General features: G+C 38.4%; 1 protein-coding gene across 1 annotated transcript in view; it reads right to left on the bottom strand.

Moving 5' to 3' along the window:
- LOC137865929 (alpha-2-macroglobulin-like) overlaps positions 1 to 16,357 on the bottom strand; it is a 31,531-nt gene extending 15,174 nt beyond the window's left edge. Inside the window, exons 1-22 of the mRNA XM_068701555.1 lie at positions 16,245 to 16,357; positions 15,924 to 16,104; positions 15,075 to 15,231; positions 11,907 to 11,959; positions 11,359 to 11,379; positions 10,181 to 10,346; positions 9,969 to 10,053; positions 9,733 to 9,880; positions 9,262 to 9,379; positions 9,046 to 9,155; positions 8,796 to 8,963; positions 8,016 to 8,243; positions 7,489 to 7,552; positions 7,239 to 7,384; positions 4,246 to 4,395; positions 2,899 to 3,042; positions 2,707 to 2,800; positions 2,464 to 2,590; positions 1,546 to 1,771; positions 480 to 606; positions 266 to 387; positions 130 to 181 (exon numbers count right to left, since the gene is read on the bottom strand). Coding sequence (XP_068557656.1) covers positions 130 to 181; positions 266 to 387; positions 480 to 606; positions 1,546 to 1,771; positions 2,464 to 2,590; positions 2,707 to 2,800; positions 2,899 to 3,042; positions 4,246 to 4,395; positions 7,239 to 7,384; positions 7,489 to 7,552; positions 8,016 to 8,243; positions 8,796 to 8,963; positions 9,046 to 9,155; positions 9,262 to 9,379; positions 9,733 to 9,880; positions 9,969 to 10,053; positions 10,181 to 10,346; positions 11,359 to 11,379; positions 11,907 to 11,959; positions 15,075 to 15,231; positions 15,924 to 16,104; positions 16,245 to 16,324 — 2,767 coding nt within the window. The 5' untranslated portion in view covers positions 16,325 to 16,357. The remainder of the gene's footprint in view (positions 1 to 129; positions 182 to 265; positions 388 to 479; positions 607 to 1,545; positions 1,772 to 2,463; positions 2,591 to 2,706; positions 2,801 to 2,898; positions 3,043 to 4,245; positions 4,396 to 7,238; positions 7,385 to 7,488; positions 7,553 to 8,015; positions 8,244 to 8,795; positions 8,964 to 9,045; positions 9,156 to 9,261; positions 9,380 to 9,732; positions 9,881 to 9,968; positions 10,054 to 10,180; positions 10,347 to 11,358; positions 11,380 to 11,906; positions 11,960 to 15,074; positions 15,232 to 15,923; positions 16,105 to 16,244) is intronic.
- Positions 16,358 to 16,600: the final 243 nt, after the last annotated feature.

The raw sequence follows: 16,600 nt of genomic DNA, 5'->3' as shown, positions 1-16,600 counted from the left end.
ATAGGACTAAACTGAGACTGGTTCAGGACCAGTTAGAAGTTCCTCACAGTAACTTTAAATAACTGCATTAAATGAATCTGCTCTAAAACAGTGTGATGAACTGTGATGTTTGGTGTAAAACACACTGACCTTTCGGGCAGAGCAGCCAGTTGTAGGTCTTTGACATCTCAATTCCTTCAGCCTGAGAGGAAACAAAATCATTGAGACTTTCCATCCAATAAGACGGTAGAACTTTGACTTTGTCATCTTGTTTTAAAGTACCGACCTTCACGATGAGAGACCGTGTGACCACGTCGATGCGACCTCTCTCCGGCACGCTCACAATCTCGTTGTCACAAGAAGCGTGGGATGCCACGGCCTCGGCGGCCACCGTCACGTTCACGACTCCTAAAAACAGATCCAGGAGTGTCGAATCATTTAGTCTCTGAGGTGGATCCCACAGCCTGTAACACCAGTGTGGATGAAAACCTGACTCTCACCTAAGGCTGAGGGGGCCATGGTCCAGCTCACGGTCCTGCGCTCACTGCCGCACAAACAGGCAGTGTACTTGTCTCCGGAGAGGGGGGTGAGGGTGTAGTCTAAGGAGGGGGCCGGAGTCACGGAGACCTGGTCAAGAGAGACAATATATATTTTAAAACTGGACATTTATATTGCAAACGCCGTATCAAACCAAAACATGAAGATGATGCAACACTTTGACTTTGAAGCTGCGTCTTGCATAGTTTTTGTTCCAAAAAAAGCAGATATCAAATTCTCAAGCAGTTTGAAAACTGACAAACATTTACAAGAACATTGGTAAGAGACTGTGTCCGGCTTCTGCATCTTGGATTACGGCCGTTGCCATGTTGTTTTATCAACCAGTGAACAGGAAGTGACCATATATGGACTGAGGAGGAGTGACATAGAGACGACGTATACGTCTCTGGTAGAGACCTGTCAATCACTGTGTAGCCCTGCCCCTAAAGCATCCTCTGCTTTATGGTCTGACTCTAAATGGACCATAATGTACTAAATGAACATCATGCTGTATTGAAGAAGACTTGACACTAGAGATTGAGACCATAAACTCATGTTTACTGAGGGAATAAATCAAGAGAGAAGTAGTGTCATTTTAGACTAGACTTCTATACAACCAGAGGAGTTGCCCCCTGATGGACACTAGAGAGAATGCAGCTTTAACACATGAAGCTTTGAAGAACTTTAAAACACCGCAGACCACTGATTGGTCAAGAGAGAAGACAAATTGTAATAAAATTAAATAGCCTTCATTCTTTTATGGCAGCCCGTGAAGCTACTTCGTAAACTTGACAAAGTTCAGATGTTCATTTGTTTGCTTGCCGCAGTGTCATTATGGCGATGAACTGAGAATCTAAAGCAGAAAATGAAACAGAGAAATGAACCTGGTACCATAAATGGATCTTGTCTAATCGAGGAATAAGATGGTGAACATTACAGCTGCTAAACATCGGCATGTTAGCATTGTCATTATGAGCACATTAGCATGCTTGACATTAGCATTCAAGTCCACATGAAAACGTTGGTTACCATGATGCAGCTGCTCAAGTAGTTGAAGATGGTCGCCTTCAGTTCAAAGTGCTCCCCCCGGATGATGGAGTAGGGCAGGCTGAGCTCCAGGAAGAAGGGCTGGAAGACGGTGATCTCTTTACGGGGGGCCAAGCCGAAACCCTGAGGGGACAGACAGAAGGCCTCCGTCTCCCAGGTGGTGATGGTGTCTGGGACGGTGAGGGACACGTCCTTCGTTCCAGAGCCTCTGATACAGCAGACACACACACACACAGACATTCTGTCAACTTCAACATCAGACTTCCATGATTCAGATTAGTCAAAGAACAACTAATGTGAGCAGACGATTAACGCCTATTAGAAGTAAAAAATTTTGCCATCTTGTTATTTTGCAACCAGTGAACAGGAAGTGACCATATCTGGACTGAGGAGGAGTGACATAGAGATACCGTATACGTCTCTGGTAGAGACCTGTTGATTTATTCCCTCAGTAAACATTGTAAACATGAGTTTATGGTCTCAATCTCTATAAAGCAGGATATGCTTCAGGGAGGGACTACCTTGTGATTGACAGGTCTCTACCACTGCGTCGTCCGGTCTGGAAGTTGTCGGTGTTTTCATCTTACAACTTTAACTTTCACAGTGTTTTCTTTTTTACCTTGTCAAAGTTAATTGTAATATTTTGGTCGCCTAAAAATGTCTCAGTGTTCTCAGCGTTCAGTTGTACTTAAGCTCCACCCCTCAGCCAAAATGCAGAACTCAAGGCTTCACAACTGCAGTCCACAAACGAATGAGGGCATCCGATTCTTATACACAGTCTATGGTAGAGACTGACCTCTGGTGGTGTGTACTGTACACACTGGTGAACTAATCCATTTTCCTAAGCGTCCTCAGAGCCATCAGGTCTGAGAGAAGGACTGTGGTGCAAAAAAAACTCACCCCACTTCCACCAGGTCCCATATCCAGGTCTCAGGGAAGAAAGTGCGGACCGTCTCTATTGGTGAGTTATCAGGTGGGGAAGCTAGCAATCTTTCTCTAGGATGAGCTGGATACATTAAATTAAAACCTGAAAAAAAGCAGAACATAATCCATCAGAAGCAGAGAAAAACCTGTTTTTAATGCTGGTAAATATATAGCAATGTGTCACTTCATAGAGCAAATTAACAAATCAAAATAAGTCACCATAGTTGTGGCCCTGGTAGAAATCTCTTCCTTTGTACTTGAGGCACGAAGGCACTCGGATTAGCAAGTTTGTTGCCATCTTCATCCCCACATTCTAGATAATACAACAACATACAGGCGTCAACTGAAATGTGCAACAGCAAAACATACTACAACAAACAATACAAAGATATTGTGCATTCATGTTTGTACCGCGAAAGTCGTATGAGCGTCCTCTGTCTGCACATTGGGGAACGGCAAGACAGATCTTCTCGGTCTCACGCGCAAACATTCCATGGAATCTTCAAGCAGATATGGAATGTAGGAGACTTTTGAGACGGGCAACAGGTTGAATATCTGAAGAGAAAAGACATGGCAGAGGCCAATTTTCAATAAGATTTAGGAGAACCAAACTACGGAATGACTTTTCCCTCCTAACAAAAAAATGTTCCTCTATAAAATGTTTCAAAAGGTGCCGAAAAGAAAATCTAATTGCTGTTTTGTAATTGCTTTTTTATGTATTATTGTTCATGTATTTCTTGTTTTAGCCGTTATATTATATTCATAGTTGTTTCACTCGTAGGGACTTGTAGCATTACTATTGCTTATAATAATAATAATAATAATAATACATTTTATTTATATATACACTTTACATGGTAAAAAAACATAAAACAATAAAAGCATTAATAATAAGAACAAAATCATAACAGTAAGGAACAACACAAAAAGAAAGAAAGAAAACATACATAACTGACTTTACAGGTTAAAAGCAGATTTGAACAGGTGAGTTTTGAGTGCAGTTTTGAAAGTGGCGAGTGAGGGAGAATGTCTGAGGTGTTGGAGAAGGGAGTTCCAGAGGGAGGGGGCAGCAATGGAGAAGGCCCTGTCCCCCCAGGTCCGATGCTTGGACAGGTTAACTTTTGAGTTAATGCAGGTGTATAAACCAATATCTCCTGAACAAACACATGCATGCTTACTCTCACATGACACAATTACATTTTCTTTTCTTTTGTTGTTTGTAATGTATTAATATTGTTATCATATTTCATATCTTGTAAAAACATCTTGTCAATAATATTTTATGTAGTCTTATGCATATTCATTTTATGTTCTCTGTAATATTGTTACATTTTAATATTATATAGGTGGAGACTTCAAATAAGCCCAGTTGGCTTTTTGCCTCTTGCTGCACTGTGATATTTATTTATCTCTGTTATGTTTGTATATTTTTATTTTATTGTTAAATGTTTAAATTGTGCAAAATAAATAAAACTAAACTAAACTAAATGGTTCAAAGCTGAAAACCGTAAAAATGTTATTTGTTCTATAAAGATCTGACAATTGGGGAACTTCATTTGTCTAAACAATGCCTTTATTCTTCAGGCAGACTCTTCATATCGTCACATATGTTATCTAAACTTTTTCCTTTTCCAAAATGTATAATGGACGACTGACAAGAGGGAGAAAAGGAAGACAGATTGACCATGACAGGAGGAAAAACTGATGACGTTAATGAAGTAAATGCAGATGGATTTGTGGTTTGACTCCAGCAGGTACCTTGTCTGCGTCCAGACTTTTCCCCGGCTCCTTGATGAGGACGCTCTGGTCGATGGCACTCACACCGCACAGAGAGTCGGGCTGGGCCGTCAGCTGCAGGGTGGTCTCCTCTCCTGGGACGGCTGAGGACGGAGAGAACTCCAGGGACACCTGACACAGAAAAGACACAGTTAGTGGTGGATGAGGCATTATCATGAATCTCACTGCTCTTCCTGGCAGCATTCAAGTGCTAGGATTTGGCACCCGTGCTCACCGAGGTACCGTAACCTGACTTTTTGGGGGTCCAGTGTTCTGACCGATGGGCTATCCCGACCCCTGACTACTCGAGTTACTAACCTTAACACCTGTTAAACCCTAGGCCTCCGCTTGAAAATTGCATAGCCATACTAAAATGAGTATAGTTTTGCAACTACAAGCTGTATTTTTATACTTTTGGTGTTATAATAAAGGGAACACTTGTGAGATTTGTTCAGATGTGTAAATATCAGTATATATGTTACTGGTTAAAAGTAAATTAAAATGGCACACAGCACAAATTGAAAATTAAAATTTTTGCCTAAATAAAAAGCACTTTCAGGATATTTATTTTTAGGAATGATGTAGCTTCAAGGTTTAAACCTCCCACAGATCATAGCACAATATGTGAACAGTCTCTCTGCAAAGTTTTACTTTGATAAAGTGAAGCACAAGAAGATTAGAGAGGTTTTAGTACAGAGAGTTCAGACGAGGATTCTAAAATGTAAACATTTACACATTTTGCACAATGTGTGCCATTTTAATTTTCCCATGTACCAAACTATATATTTCACTTGTATATATCACTAATGGTGTTCAATACATCTAAATAGAGCAGTTTGGGCTTTAATTGAAGGCCAGGATCCTCCAGTGACCTCTATTGAGTCTCTGTGTTTTTTCACATTCCAGCTCTCTCCCTTTTGCATGGCTGTAGTTCAGCCCCACGTGGGGGGATACGCATCATTAAAACCTCCTTCGAATTGTTAGAGCCAATAGAATTCACTTAAATCAAGAGAAGAAAGATTGACAGCACTGTTAGCCAATCAGAATCAAAAACGTGCCCTAGCTCATCGGGATCTAAAATCCGATTTGCTGAAACTTAGAGCCCTCCCCAAAAGCCGACAAGAGGCGGAGAAAGACAAGACCTCACGAATCAGACAGAGGGCATCCGGCTGAACACATAGAGTGGTGGAAGTCTGCGGAAATATTTCTCGTTTGGCTTGGAATCGGCAAAAGTAAGGAGCTGTTTATGAAAATATTCGATATAGCGGTTTGATTTGTTGGTGCTTGTTGGCTTATAACTTGGCGATGGTGTGACAGAGAGAGAAATGGAGGATATCTCAGTAATCTGTGTGGAACACGGGCATACTTTTTCATGTCTCGTTTTCTTTGTTAGCACGTAGCTGCGGTCACTAGCTCATGGAATGTCTCGTGTGTGCTCACTCCTGGCGAAATATGAATATGATATTTTGGTAATTCTTTTAGTTGGCTGTTTGAGTTGTGTTTGTTTCATGTAAAAATGGCTTGGATAATGTAGCCCCATTTCTGAGGTTTTTCCATAACTATAACATCAATATATTCATTCATTGTTATTAACTTTATACGTGTCTGTTCGCTTGCGTCCGAATGGGGGACGCTCGGGTTTAAAAAACAATCGTCTCCACCTCAACCAGCTACACTATTTTACCAAGAGGAGCATTGGGATTCATAACTAGTAAATTAGAAGCTATGATCTTTTCAACATGACACAAATGTGTATTTTACTCAAAGAAAAATAATCTCCAAGATTCATTTTTAGTTACATTACTGGCTTTTCATTGAGTTGACACCCTTATGACGCCCCAATTACACCGAGACGCGTTACTAGAAAAGCGTTGCCTTCAAAACCTACGGTAACGGTAAATATCACGGTTTATTTTTTTTTCCTAAAATGTAAATGCAACTATCCTGAAGTCAATGTAAACTGTCAAATATTTTAGATTATATCTCTTTACTAGAGCTGGGCAACGATTAAAATTTTTAATAGCAATTAATGGCATGATTTTCTGCCATTAATCGCATTGTTATGCGCAAAGTTCAATAATGAATTCAAAAGTAGTGTATTGCTCACTTTTATTTTAAAGTAGTGCTATATAAACAAAAGTGCAATAATATTTAGTTTGCAAACAATTTAAACAAATCAGGTTCTTTTTAACAGCAGTATTCCTTTACACAGTATCAGTTATATTTCTTTACTATCTGTGCTCAGTGTGCTGACTTTATTTGAAACGTTCCACTGCTGTGCAACATCAATAAAATGTTCCGTGCACATTTCAGCAAAATGTGTGTCTTCTGTTTTCATGCCAGTCAGAGCAGAGGCGAACACACCTTGAGAACGTTCCTCAGACCGACATCTTCCACAATACTAGTCGGCCTGCAGATTGTATCTATCCACTTCTCTGTGGCATTTGTTAGCTTGTCTTGCTTTTGTTTATCTATACTTCTCCCACACGCTGCATCAACGTAGTCTTCCAAAGCCTCCCTCCACCGTTTGTTTTGGGTGATTTGCTGGCATCAACGGTGTGTATTGCATTTAAAAAAAAACTGCGTTAATGCGCAATAAAATAATTGTTGGCGTTAATTAATTTATGCGTTAACGCGATAATAACGCGCTAAGTTGCCCAGCACTACTTTTTACATTGTTGTCATTTATAATGGTTATTTGCAAAAAAACATGCCATTCAAATGGTAAGGAAATAATATCTTGTCATGAGTTGTTTTAATGATGTATTATAATCTGTTTAGAGCTAGTGTTAGGAAATTAAACAGCTCATAATTCATCTCTAATATCTATTTTATATTCATGTGAAAACATCTCCTTCAAACTATTGGATTTATTCAAGTTTATCACCAAATCTACATTTTCCATATTACATTGGATATATATTTAATATACGGTTTGATTGAAGAGCACGGTGACATCTTGAGCTCACACTGACCTTGTGACCGAAGCATTTCTCGACGGGGAAGTCTGCATTGTTGGCGATCACATTCTCACTGGGGAGGACGGCGTACGCCACAACTTGGATGTATGGAGCCATGTGAGCAGACACCATCAGGTTAAAGGACACCTCGCCCTCATTCACTGAAACAAACAAACCAACTCATATATGAACTACCATCCCCTCCATTCAACAATAAAACATAATTATTTGCTAGCTATAAAGGGTAATTTTATTCTTTGCTCACCTGAATTTTCTTGCACAACGACCCGTTGAACTCCTTGCATGACGATTACTCCTCGGGATAAGGCCTGCAAAACAATGAATAATGTAGAAAAAAACAAATTTAACGGCAGATTTCAGCTGTCTGCTGTTATTAAAGGACAAAACAGTGAGTAACATATAGGGGGATTAATTGGCAGCAATGGAAAACAATATTCATAACTATGTTTTAATCAGTTGTCTAATCACCTGAAATTAAGAATCGTTATGTTTTATTTAGCTTAGAAAAAGCCAAATCTACAAAGGGAGCAGGTCGTCTTCCACGGAGCCGGCCATCTTTGCACCGCCATGTTTCTACGGAAGCCCGGGTAGGGACAAACTAGCTCTAGCAAGAGACAGTCGTGTTTTATGTTGTCAGAAGGTAGAGATGCGTTCAGAAACCCGGTATTAAAAGGGCATAAGTGTGTTTTCTTTGAGCCAGATGTCAGTTATCAGATGTTAAAAGTCATTGTAAAACCATCTTCCCCCCGTCGTCTCTCATATTTCACTCACCAGATACATCACATCCACGAAGCCCTGGGCTTCTCCTACCACAACGTATTGGATGGTGAATTCTTCTTCTGTGTCACATGGAAGTGGGTTATTATTCTGCTTCACCTTCAGGGAGCTGACTGTTTGAGTGTGTGGAGTTGAAGGTCGGACCAACGACACGGTGTGATCTCCAGCCTCGTAGTACGGCGTTCTGTAACCGGGATAGCCATATGTCGGCAAGCTGCTGACCTAGATAGCAGAAAAGAAACTCTGTAAAGGAGCTCATAGAGGCAGAAGAAAGTTTTTACAAACAAAGTGAATGTTAAGGTTTAGAGATAAGTCAAGCCCCTCCCGTTTGACCACCATGGGACCTAGTTTCTGGAAAAATAGCAATGGTAGTCAATGGTGAGAGACAAACAATTATTTGATCCTGTTTGAATTGTTCATAAATTACACATATGATGTTTGTCAATCTAAAAATTTGGCACGTCAAGAGATTTTCATTTGTCGTAAAGTTTTTGAAGTAGAAGACGGTGAAAATCCGTAAATAGAAAGATGACATGCCAAAAAGTGGTATAAGTAACGTCTCTTTTTGAAGCTACGATGTGTTTATTACCAGGATGTTCTCACACCAACAATGAGGTCTCACTCGTTCTTTCTCATTTAAATTGACAAACATCATATGTATAATTAATGGCTGAATTCAAACAGGATCAATAACATATATAATGGTTAACTACCATTCATATGTTTTACCTTCCAGCATATTGAGAAACCAGTGTAGTGCTACTTCTTACTTACGCGGAGTTGGATGTCCCCTTTAAGTTCAGTTGTGCTGAATGAGAAAGTGGCGACTCCATCGCTGTTGGTCGTGAGATTCTGCAGCCGGCGTGTTGACCAGCTTTCACCCTCGAACAGGTACAGCGGCATGTTGGCAATGGGTGTGTTGTTGTAATGAACCGCTTGAATCTGTTGGAAGCACAGAGTCGTATCACCGAGAATACACCGCGTCTAAAATCTCAACAAAGAAGTTAAGGCCACATGCTCTTACTTTTCCCTCCACGTTTGAGCCTTCGTCATAAATCTTGGGCGTGTTGGTGAAGGACAGCTTACCAACGACATATGAAATCCTTATTCTCTGCTCTTGTTTGCGTGAAATACCTGTACAAGAAGCCTCCACGTTACAACAACTGTTTCATAACACGGCAGTGTAAATCTCTCTCTCTTTTCCACATATAAATATGATATAAAATATTATATGACTTGCCTGTGCCCTCCTCTTCCACTTTGGCCCGGATCTGCACGTCATCTCGCAGCGCCTTTTGCGAAATTCTTGTGAAAGTTGACATTGTGAAGATAAACGTGGCGCAGCCTGCTTTGTCCGTCTAGAACGAGCAATGAAATAAGATCAAATACAATGAAATAAAACAAAGGGGCATTTCAAACTTACCCCTTTTAACACCCTTGTTACTCCTTAATATATCAACTTTTAAACTGTATGTTTAAAAGTTGATGTATGCATACTAAACACATGCAACACACGTAAATACACTCACACACTTTCACACAAATGTCCAGGGGCCCCAGCAATGACACCTGAGGAACCACCTGAAGCTTATTTAAACCATGCAGGCTTTAAGAAACTTCACTTTTTAAGAGTTGAAGACTGCTGTCTAGGTCAACCCTTATATGCATCTTTTTTATAGCAGAGATGAGACTGTCGCCTTAGCAACCGTACCTGCTTTGTCTCCTTGTGGCATGGGGCGACCACGTCAGGGATTCCCTGCGGAGCTATAGGGTTGATTGGAGGCCTCCTATAGTAGTTATTTATAAGTCGACACATCTCAACTTCAACACTGCCTGGAACAGCTTGTCCGAATGTGTACCTGATGAGAAGGACATTCATTCACTCACCAAACTGGACCAGTTTTAGAATTATTTAAGAGTGTAACGAGCAAAAGAGCGCTTACTTACATTGCACATACTTCAGCTTTGATTTCCTCCTGATTGATACTTACTTCGGTGGATGCATTTATCTTTATGTCAAATTTAGGCAAAACTGGTGACAAAACAAAATAAAATGTATTGTTATTATTATTATTATTATTATTAAATTATGTTTATTAGCATGCTTGCTTCATTACAAATGGATTGAAATGGAAAGTAAAAAAAAAAAAGGAACTTACCGTATTTCTCCACCTTGAAGTTGTGATGAATTTTTTCCAACCCGATCGTCACAATAACTCGGTACATCCCTTGACGGGCCTCAGAATTCAAGTCGTATGAAAGCTGCAATATCTTACTGTTGGACGTTTGATTCAGCCACTGTCCAATCCGGTTGTTGTTAGCATCCTGTCAAAAAAAAGTAAATGTGAAGAACATAAATTTATGACAAACATAAGGATCTCATTTCTTCTTCTCCTTCAACGAGATGGCAGAAGAAACTAGGCCATACGTTTGGTGTGAAGTTGTATTTTTGCATTTCAAATCACACTTTTACGTCTTCTAACATACTAAATAGTGTGGTAGTAAAGGTATTGGAACGCACAGCATGTGTACTCTTTGTTTTCCTACTGTTTAACTATTTGAAACTACTCTCAAACTGATCCCGATCAATGCTGCCTATTAATAGTGCCCAGTTACAGATACATTGATATCAGTGTATTCTGTCTGTTGCAGATATACCAACAGAAATTCTTGCAAAACTAAGTATATATATTATTTAAAAAGTTTAATGTATTTGGACAAAGAAATCTTAACTTAAGGTCCACTTACTAGCTCTCATTAGCTCGTCTAGTTCATGCAGTGACGTTAAACTTGATAAACTAAATTAACTTGATTTAAGAAGGTTAACAGTCAATTACAAGTAAGAAAGAAAATGCAGCCTGTAAAACTGAATTATTTTAGTTTCCACGGTCAAGAATGATTTTTTAAGCTTACACTTTATACTTAGAGTCATCATTCATAAATGCCTTGTTCAAGTTGGTCAGTGTGAAATATAATAATAATACATTTTATTTGTATAGCGCTATAAAAGTTACTCAAAGACACTTTACATGGTGAAAACAGAAACAATAAAAGCAATTACAATATAAACAAAATAAATTCCTAATTATCCTGCCACTAACTTATCTTTATCAGAATTAATGTCAAACATCTCGTAGAACTTTACTCTCACATGTTGACATCACAGATTTTAAAGCATGTTTTTAAGAAATCAACATGTTGAATTTCTAAAATACAAACAAGGGAACTGGACCATCTTGCTTTAAGGTATTCATTTATGAAGCAAAGTTTACATTTTTTTTACTTTTAGTCTAATATATTGTGTATTAAACTGTGGATATTTTCCTATTAGTCTTACCGCAATTTCGATGATATTGTACTGCAAAGAAAGACGAAAAATGGAGATTTGTTAAAGCTGGTTTGCATCACACAGAGTCATTATGAATTCAGTAGAATGTAAAAAAACTGCACAACATTTTTCAATAAGAAATTAGTGGTGTTTTCCAATCCACATAGATTTACTGCAAACACAAACTTCAGTTCTTTATTCATGATTTGTAAATATAAAACGTGGGACATACATTAACATAAAAACTCCTCAGAGTCTCTGTCGTACAGTTTTTCTTTTTTCTTTTAAAAACACAGTTCTATTTAATCTTCAGTATAGTTTCACTGTTATTACCGATTCAAATCATAAAAATGATAAACTAGCGTGAGGAGGTGATCGATTAGCTAAAATGTTGGAAGGTTTACCTAAAGGGCCGTGGCTGTACTATTGACCCACAGCACATCGATGTTGATCACTTCATTACATAACTTTAAAACAGGCACCGTTATCTAACAGTATCACTAACACTGGTTTCGTGAATGAGATCTAAAGAAAAGAAAGACTGTGTAAACTCTCACCAGCCCGTTGGCAGGTCTCAACTTGGAGTCCAGTGTGATGACTCTGAAATGTACTGAGAGGAATAAAGAGAGATTATTCAACATGAAGCTTTTGCAGCTCTTTTACAGCAGTGTTAAACATCCTAACAGGGTAGTAACACTGTTCAGAAATTATATCATTACTGAATTCACAAGTTAGTAAAAGCTACAATCATAGATAGTTTTCTATAGATTTTTACATTATTCAGTGTGGCTTTGTGGCACAAAGGCAGTTAAACTGCCTGTGCAAACGCACAGTGACTATAATCCTGCAGGCTTATTATTAATTCTTCAGTGCAAAAGTTTGGCGCGCTTCTCGTCCTGCAGCGTTGCCAACACAAAAAATACATGAAAACGTGCGGCCTAACCGGGAATGGTGTGCTATTACTTTTCTCAGAACAGGGGTGTCATTAGGCCTATTTTAGGGCGGCTGAAGCACCCCTAAAATGTTCTTCAGCCCCCCCCAAATAATTTGGCATTATAAAAAATAAATAAAAATATATATACATTTTGGTGATGTCATTAAATTAAACTGTTGTTTCTCACATGGACAAGTTATTTATAACTCTAACATGCTACATATGTGCGTGCGTTCTGGTTTGTATGTTTTCTCTTCAAAGTACAATCCAACAGCCCAACATCATACTGAACTATTAATCCCGGGCACTAGGACCTTGGGGAGGCTGCTGCGCTGGCTTTCTCACACAACGTTGTTGTTTATAATCAGTTAATGGTATATTTGACACTGAACTAGTTCATCTTTATCTCAGTGATAGTGTCCAAATGAGCATAAAATATCACTGGTATGTAAAAACTACACGGACAACAAAATAGATGTAAATGTTGATCAAAATCTTATTCCCTTCTGCTCATAATAAGACAAGTAAAGAACTCAAAAGTTGACACTGTCAGGTCCATTCTCCATCCATTATGTGCGGTCCCTTTAAGAATTAGGATTTGGGAGTGACGCGGATATGAAAGCTAGTTTATCCGTCTTTCCTTTACAAGCAGGAAAATAATTTCTCTCTTTGAGAAAAGTTCATATTTGTGTTGTCAAATTTCACTATGACCCTGAAATTCTGTCTGTTGTGTTATCATATACTGAATGCAAGCAAAACTACAGAACAAAATCACACTCTTTCTGATTGAACCAATCTATGAACTGTCTGAAACAATGGATATCCGCGGCCCCAAAAAAAGTTGCCGCGCGCTGTGCGCACAAACATGCCCCTCCCCTTGGGGCTAAGCCCCCCGTCTTTGAATCCTAGAAACGCTCCTGTCTCAGAGATTCCCCCAGCCGTTTTCCCGAAAATTTCTCCATTCATTTGAATGGGGTTTCGATGTCAAGAGAGCTGAAAACACTTAACTTTGGGCCCATATTGACTAGCCATACTTTAACATAGAAATATTATTTGAAATTTAAAAAGTAGACAAGATGCTTGACTTTATTGAGTCAAATGGGCGTTTTGATTGCAAGCACAGTTTTCATGAAGTCACAGATTAAGTTTCAGGAAAATTTTGGGTCCGTTTCACATTTTATAATGGGTGTGTACTGCACGGAATGTTCAGCTCTAGAGTGACGACATCTCGGTCAGAGTGGAGCAGAGCATGAAAAGTATTCTGTGATTTTTCCAAACAAATTGCTCCGAGTCCCACAATTGTTACCCTTTAAACACCATTGTTGTCCAAAACGATAGAACATATTGTGCTTGTCGCACGCATGTACGGACTTACACATTTGGCTCAAGGAGCCTGAAAGCGACATGAACTCCAACCAACTGCTCCATTAGACTCCATGTTAAATCTGACCACTAATTTCTCAAAGAAAGCAGACAGTAGCAGTTTTGTATTTTGCTCTGTAGCTCACATTTTTAACACCACAAACATAAAAACCACATCAGCGCGTTCGGCAGAGTCTTATCTTTCTCATGGTATCCATATGTTGTTGATTAGACTCATGGTTTTGGTATAGCGGGCAGAGGTTTGACAAGTCACCTCAGATACAGTAAAGAGGAGCGACAATAGCCACGCTGCCAAAATTTCTTGTGAAATGTTCTCGTTTTCTCTGTTGTCTGCCATAAAACTGCACGAATCGCAAACTTAATCAGTGGAAAACCTCCCATTCAGCTCATTATTAGTTATCAGTATCTAGTAATCTGGTCACAGCCTTGTATTTTAAAATTAATTGGTGGTGGATCGAATGTAACTTACATGAATGCTAACGTAATTTTTTTCATGTATGCCAATGTTACTTATTTATATATGCTAACTTCCCATGTGCTAATGTTAGTTTTTTATATAAGCTAAAGTGAATTTTTCATTTTCATATATGCTAATGTAGCTTTTACCTTATGAACTAATGTTAATTTTTATATATGCTAATGTAGCTTTATTCATATTAGCTGACGTTACTTTTTAAAATATGCAGCATCACTTTCTCCATACGAGCTAATGTTTCTTTTTCTTATATGCTTATGTATTTTCTATATAAGCTAATGTTTCATAAATGCTGAAATAACCTTTTTCTTTAGAAATGCCAATGTTACTTTTATACCAACTTAACCTTTTTTCACATGTGCTAATGTTAGTTTTTCATATATGCTAACATAACTGTTTACGTATATGCTAACGCAACTTGTTTCATAGAAGCTAATTTTGCTTTGTCATATATGCGAATGTAATTTATTCTTATTAGCGCTAACGTGACTCTTTACATATATACCTATGTAACTTTTCATATTAGCTAATGTTACTTTTTTCATATATGCTCACACATGCGTTTTCCACGCTAACAACGTAACCATACTGCCTGTTGAAATTCTGGGGCACACACAATTAATTTCTCTGTATTTTAATCAACACATTTTCAATGAATGTTGTGGAAATAAGCTAATTAATCAAATCTTGAGAGCACACACTATTAATTTCTCACTACCTGTGAGAGTTAATGTTGACATGTGACATAAAATAAAAAAAGTTTTAGGAAAGTAAGGATGACTGCTGCATTCATTTAACTCCAAACAAGCAAGGTGCATTATGTTCTACCCTGTGTTGCACTCACATCCCAATTATTATTAAAGGGAAATCTGTCTATATTACAGTATAGTACCATATTGTATACAACATCATAGATCATCAACTCAAGGTTACCTGTTTGTCCAGGGAGGTAGATTGGTTTATCTGTTTGGACGAATGTCTTTGGATGATAAACTTTGATCAGGACTTTCCGGACTTCTTTTGAGTAAAAAGTGTCGCCTCGTACCTCCACCTCAAAATTCTGCACTTCTTCATTCTGCCCTAAAGGAACCTGTGACAAAACATATTTCACGAACACGGTGAGAACCTCTTACTCTCTCTTACTGAAGAAATAATTCTGGAATATTTTGTGTGCTTTTGTTTATAAATCTGTGTGTGTACTATATGTGTTGCGTAATCCCATTGAGGTTCTAATGTTGTATTTTAATCAACACATTTTCAATGAATGTTGTGGAAATGAGCAAATAAATCAAATCTTGAGAGCTCACTTTACATTGAGTAAGTTAAGTCCTCACATCATTTTTTTCATATAAGCTATTGTCACTTGTTTCCTATATGCCAATGGAACATTTATTGTACATGCTCACAATAGTTTTTCACGCTAAAATACTTTTTATTAGCTTCTGTGATTTTAACCCATACTGCCTGTTAACATTCTGGGACAACCAATTAATCAAATTAAATCTTGAGAGCTCACCTTAAATTGAGTGTGTTATGTGCTAACAGAACTTTTTCTCATATAAGCTAATGTTACTTTTTCATACATGCTAAAATTATTTTTTTTTCATATAAATTAATGTTACTTGTTGCATATATGCCAATGGAACTTTTTCCATACATGCTCACAATAGTTTTCCACACTAACATATTGGTCCCATCAAGGTTTTGATGTTGTTTTTTAATCAATACATTTTCAATGAATTGTGAAGAAATGAGCAAATGACTCAAATCTTGAGAACTCACCTCAAATTGAGTGCAGATATGAAATTCTGTGTTGGATGTCCGCGTAAGGAGTATTGTATTCGCCTCTGAAGACTTCAGAGTGACGGTCATGACCAGAGTCTCGTTGGGCTGCAGGAGACTCGCACAGAATTTGGTCTCAGCCCCAGCTTCAAGAGTCGCAGGAATGGCCACCATGTACTGCCTACAGCCACAGAAACAAACAGTAGAGATCTTATTGGATCTGATATGGAAGAAACTCCAAAACTGGCAGCAAAGTTTCATGTTCAATTAAATCAAAAACACGCTTATTATTTTTTCTGAGACAGTTTCAGGTAAACTTACGGTCCTGCCAATGCTCGACCCACACAGCTGAAGAAAACACAAAGTGTCCACGTCCACATCTGAATCCCAGGGAGACCCATGGTTGACTGAGATGATACTGGGGAAGCTGAGTCAGCATCTTTTAAATAGCCTCCAAGACACCCGCCCCTGCTCCACACCCACACACTCATCATCATGCAACCCTTCACTGGTATTCCAGGTATCCCATCAATCATTTATAGACTTTGTGTTGTTTAACATAGAGCATAAGACAGACTGCAATTTTAAGGATTTAATCAGATCCCCACTCCACCTATAATAATGAAAATGTCTTTTTTTCTACAAAATATTTTGTCATATTGTTGTACTTTCTCAAT

This window comes from Cebidichthys violaceus, unplaced genomic scaffold (genome assembly GCF_023349555.1).
Source record: "Cebidichthys violaceus isolate CVI_PGR_0920_01 unplaced genomic scaffold, fCebVio1.0.p SCAF_1, whole genome shotgun sequence".
Lineage (NCBI taxonomy): Eukaryota > Metazoa > Chordata > Actinopteri > Perciformes > Stichaeidae > Cebidichthys > Cebidichthys violaceus.
This window is presented reverse-complemented; position numbering and strand designations above follow the sequence as displayed.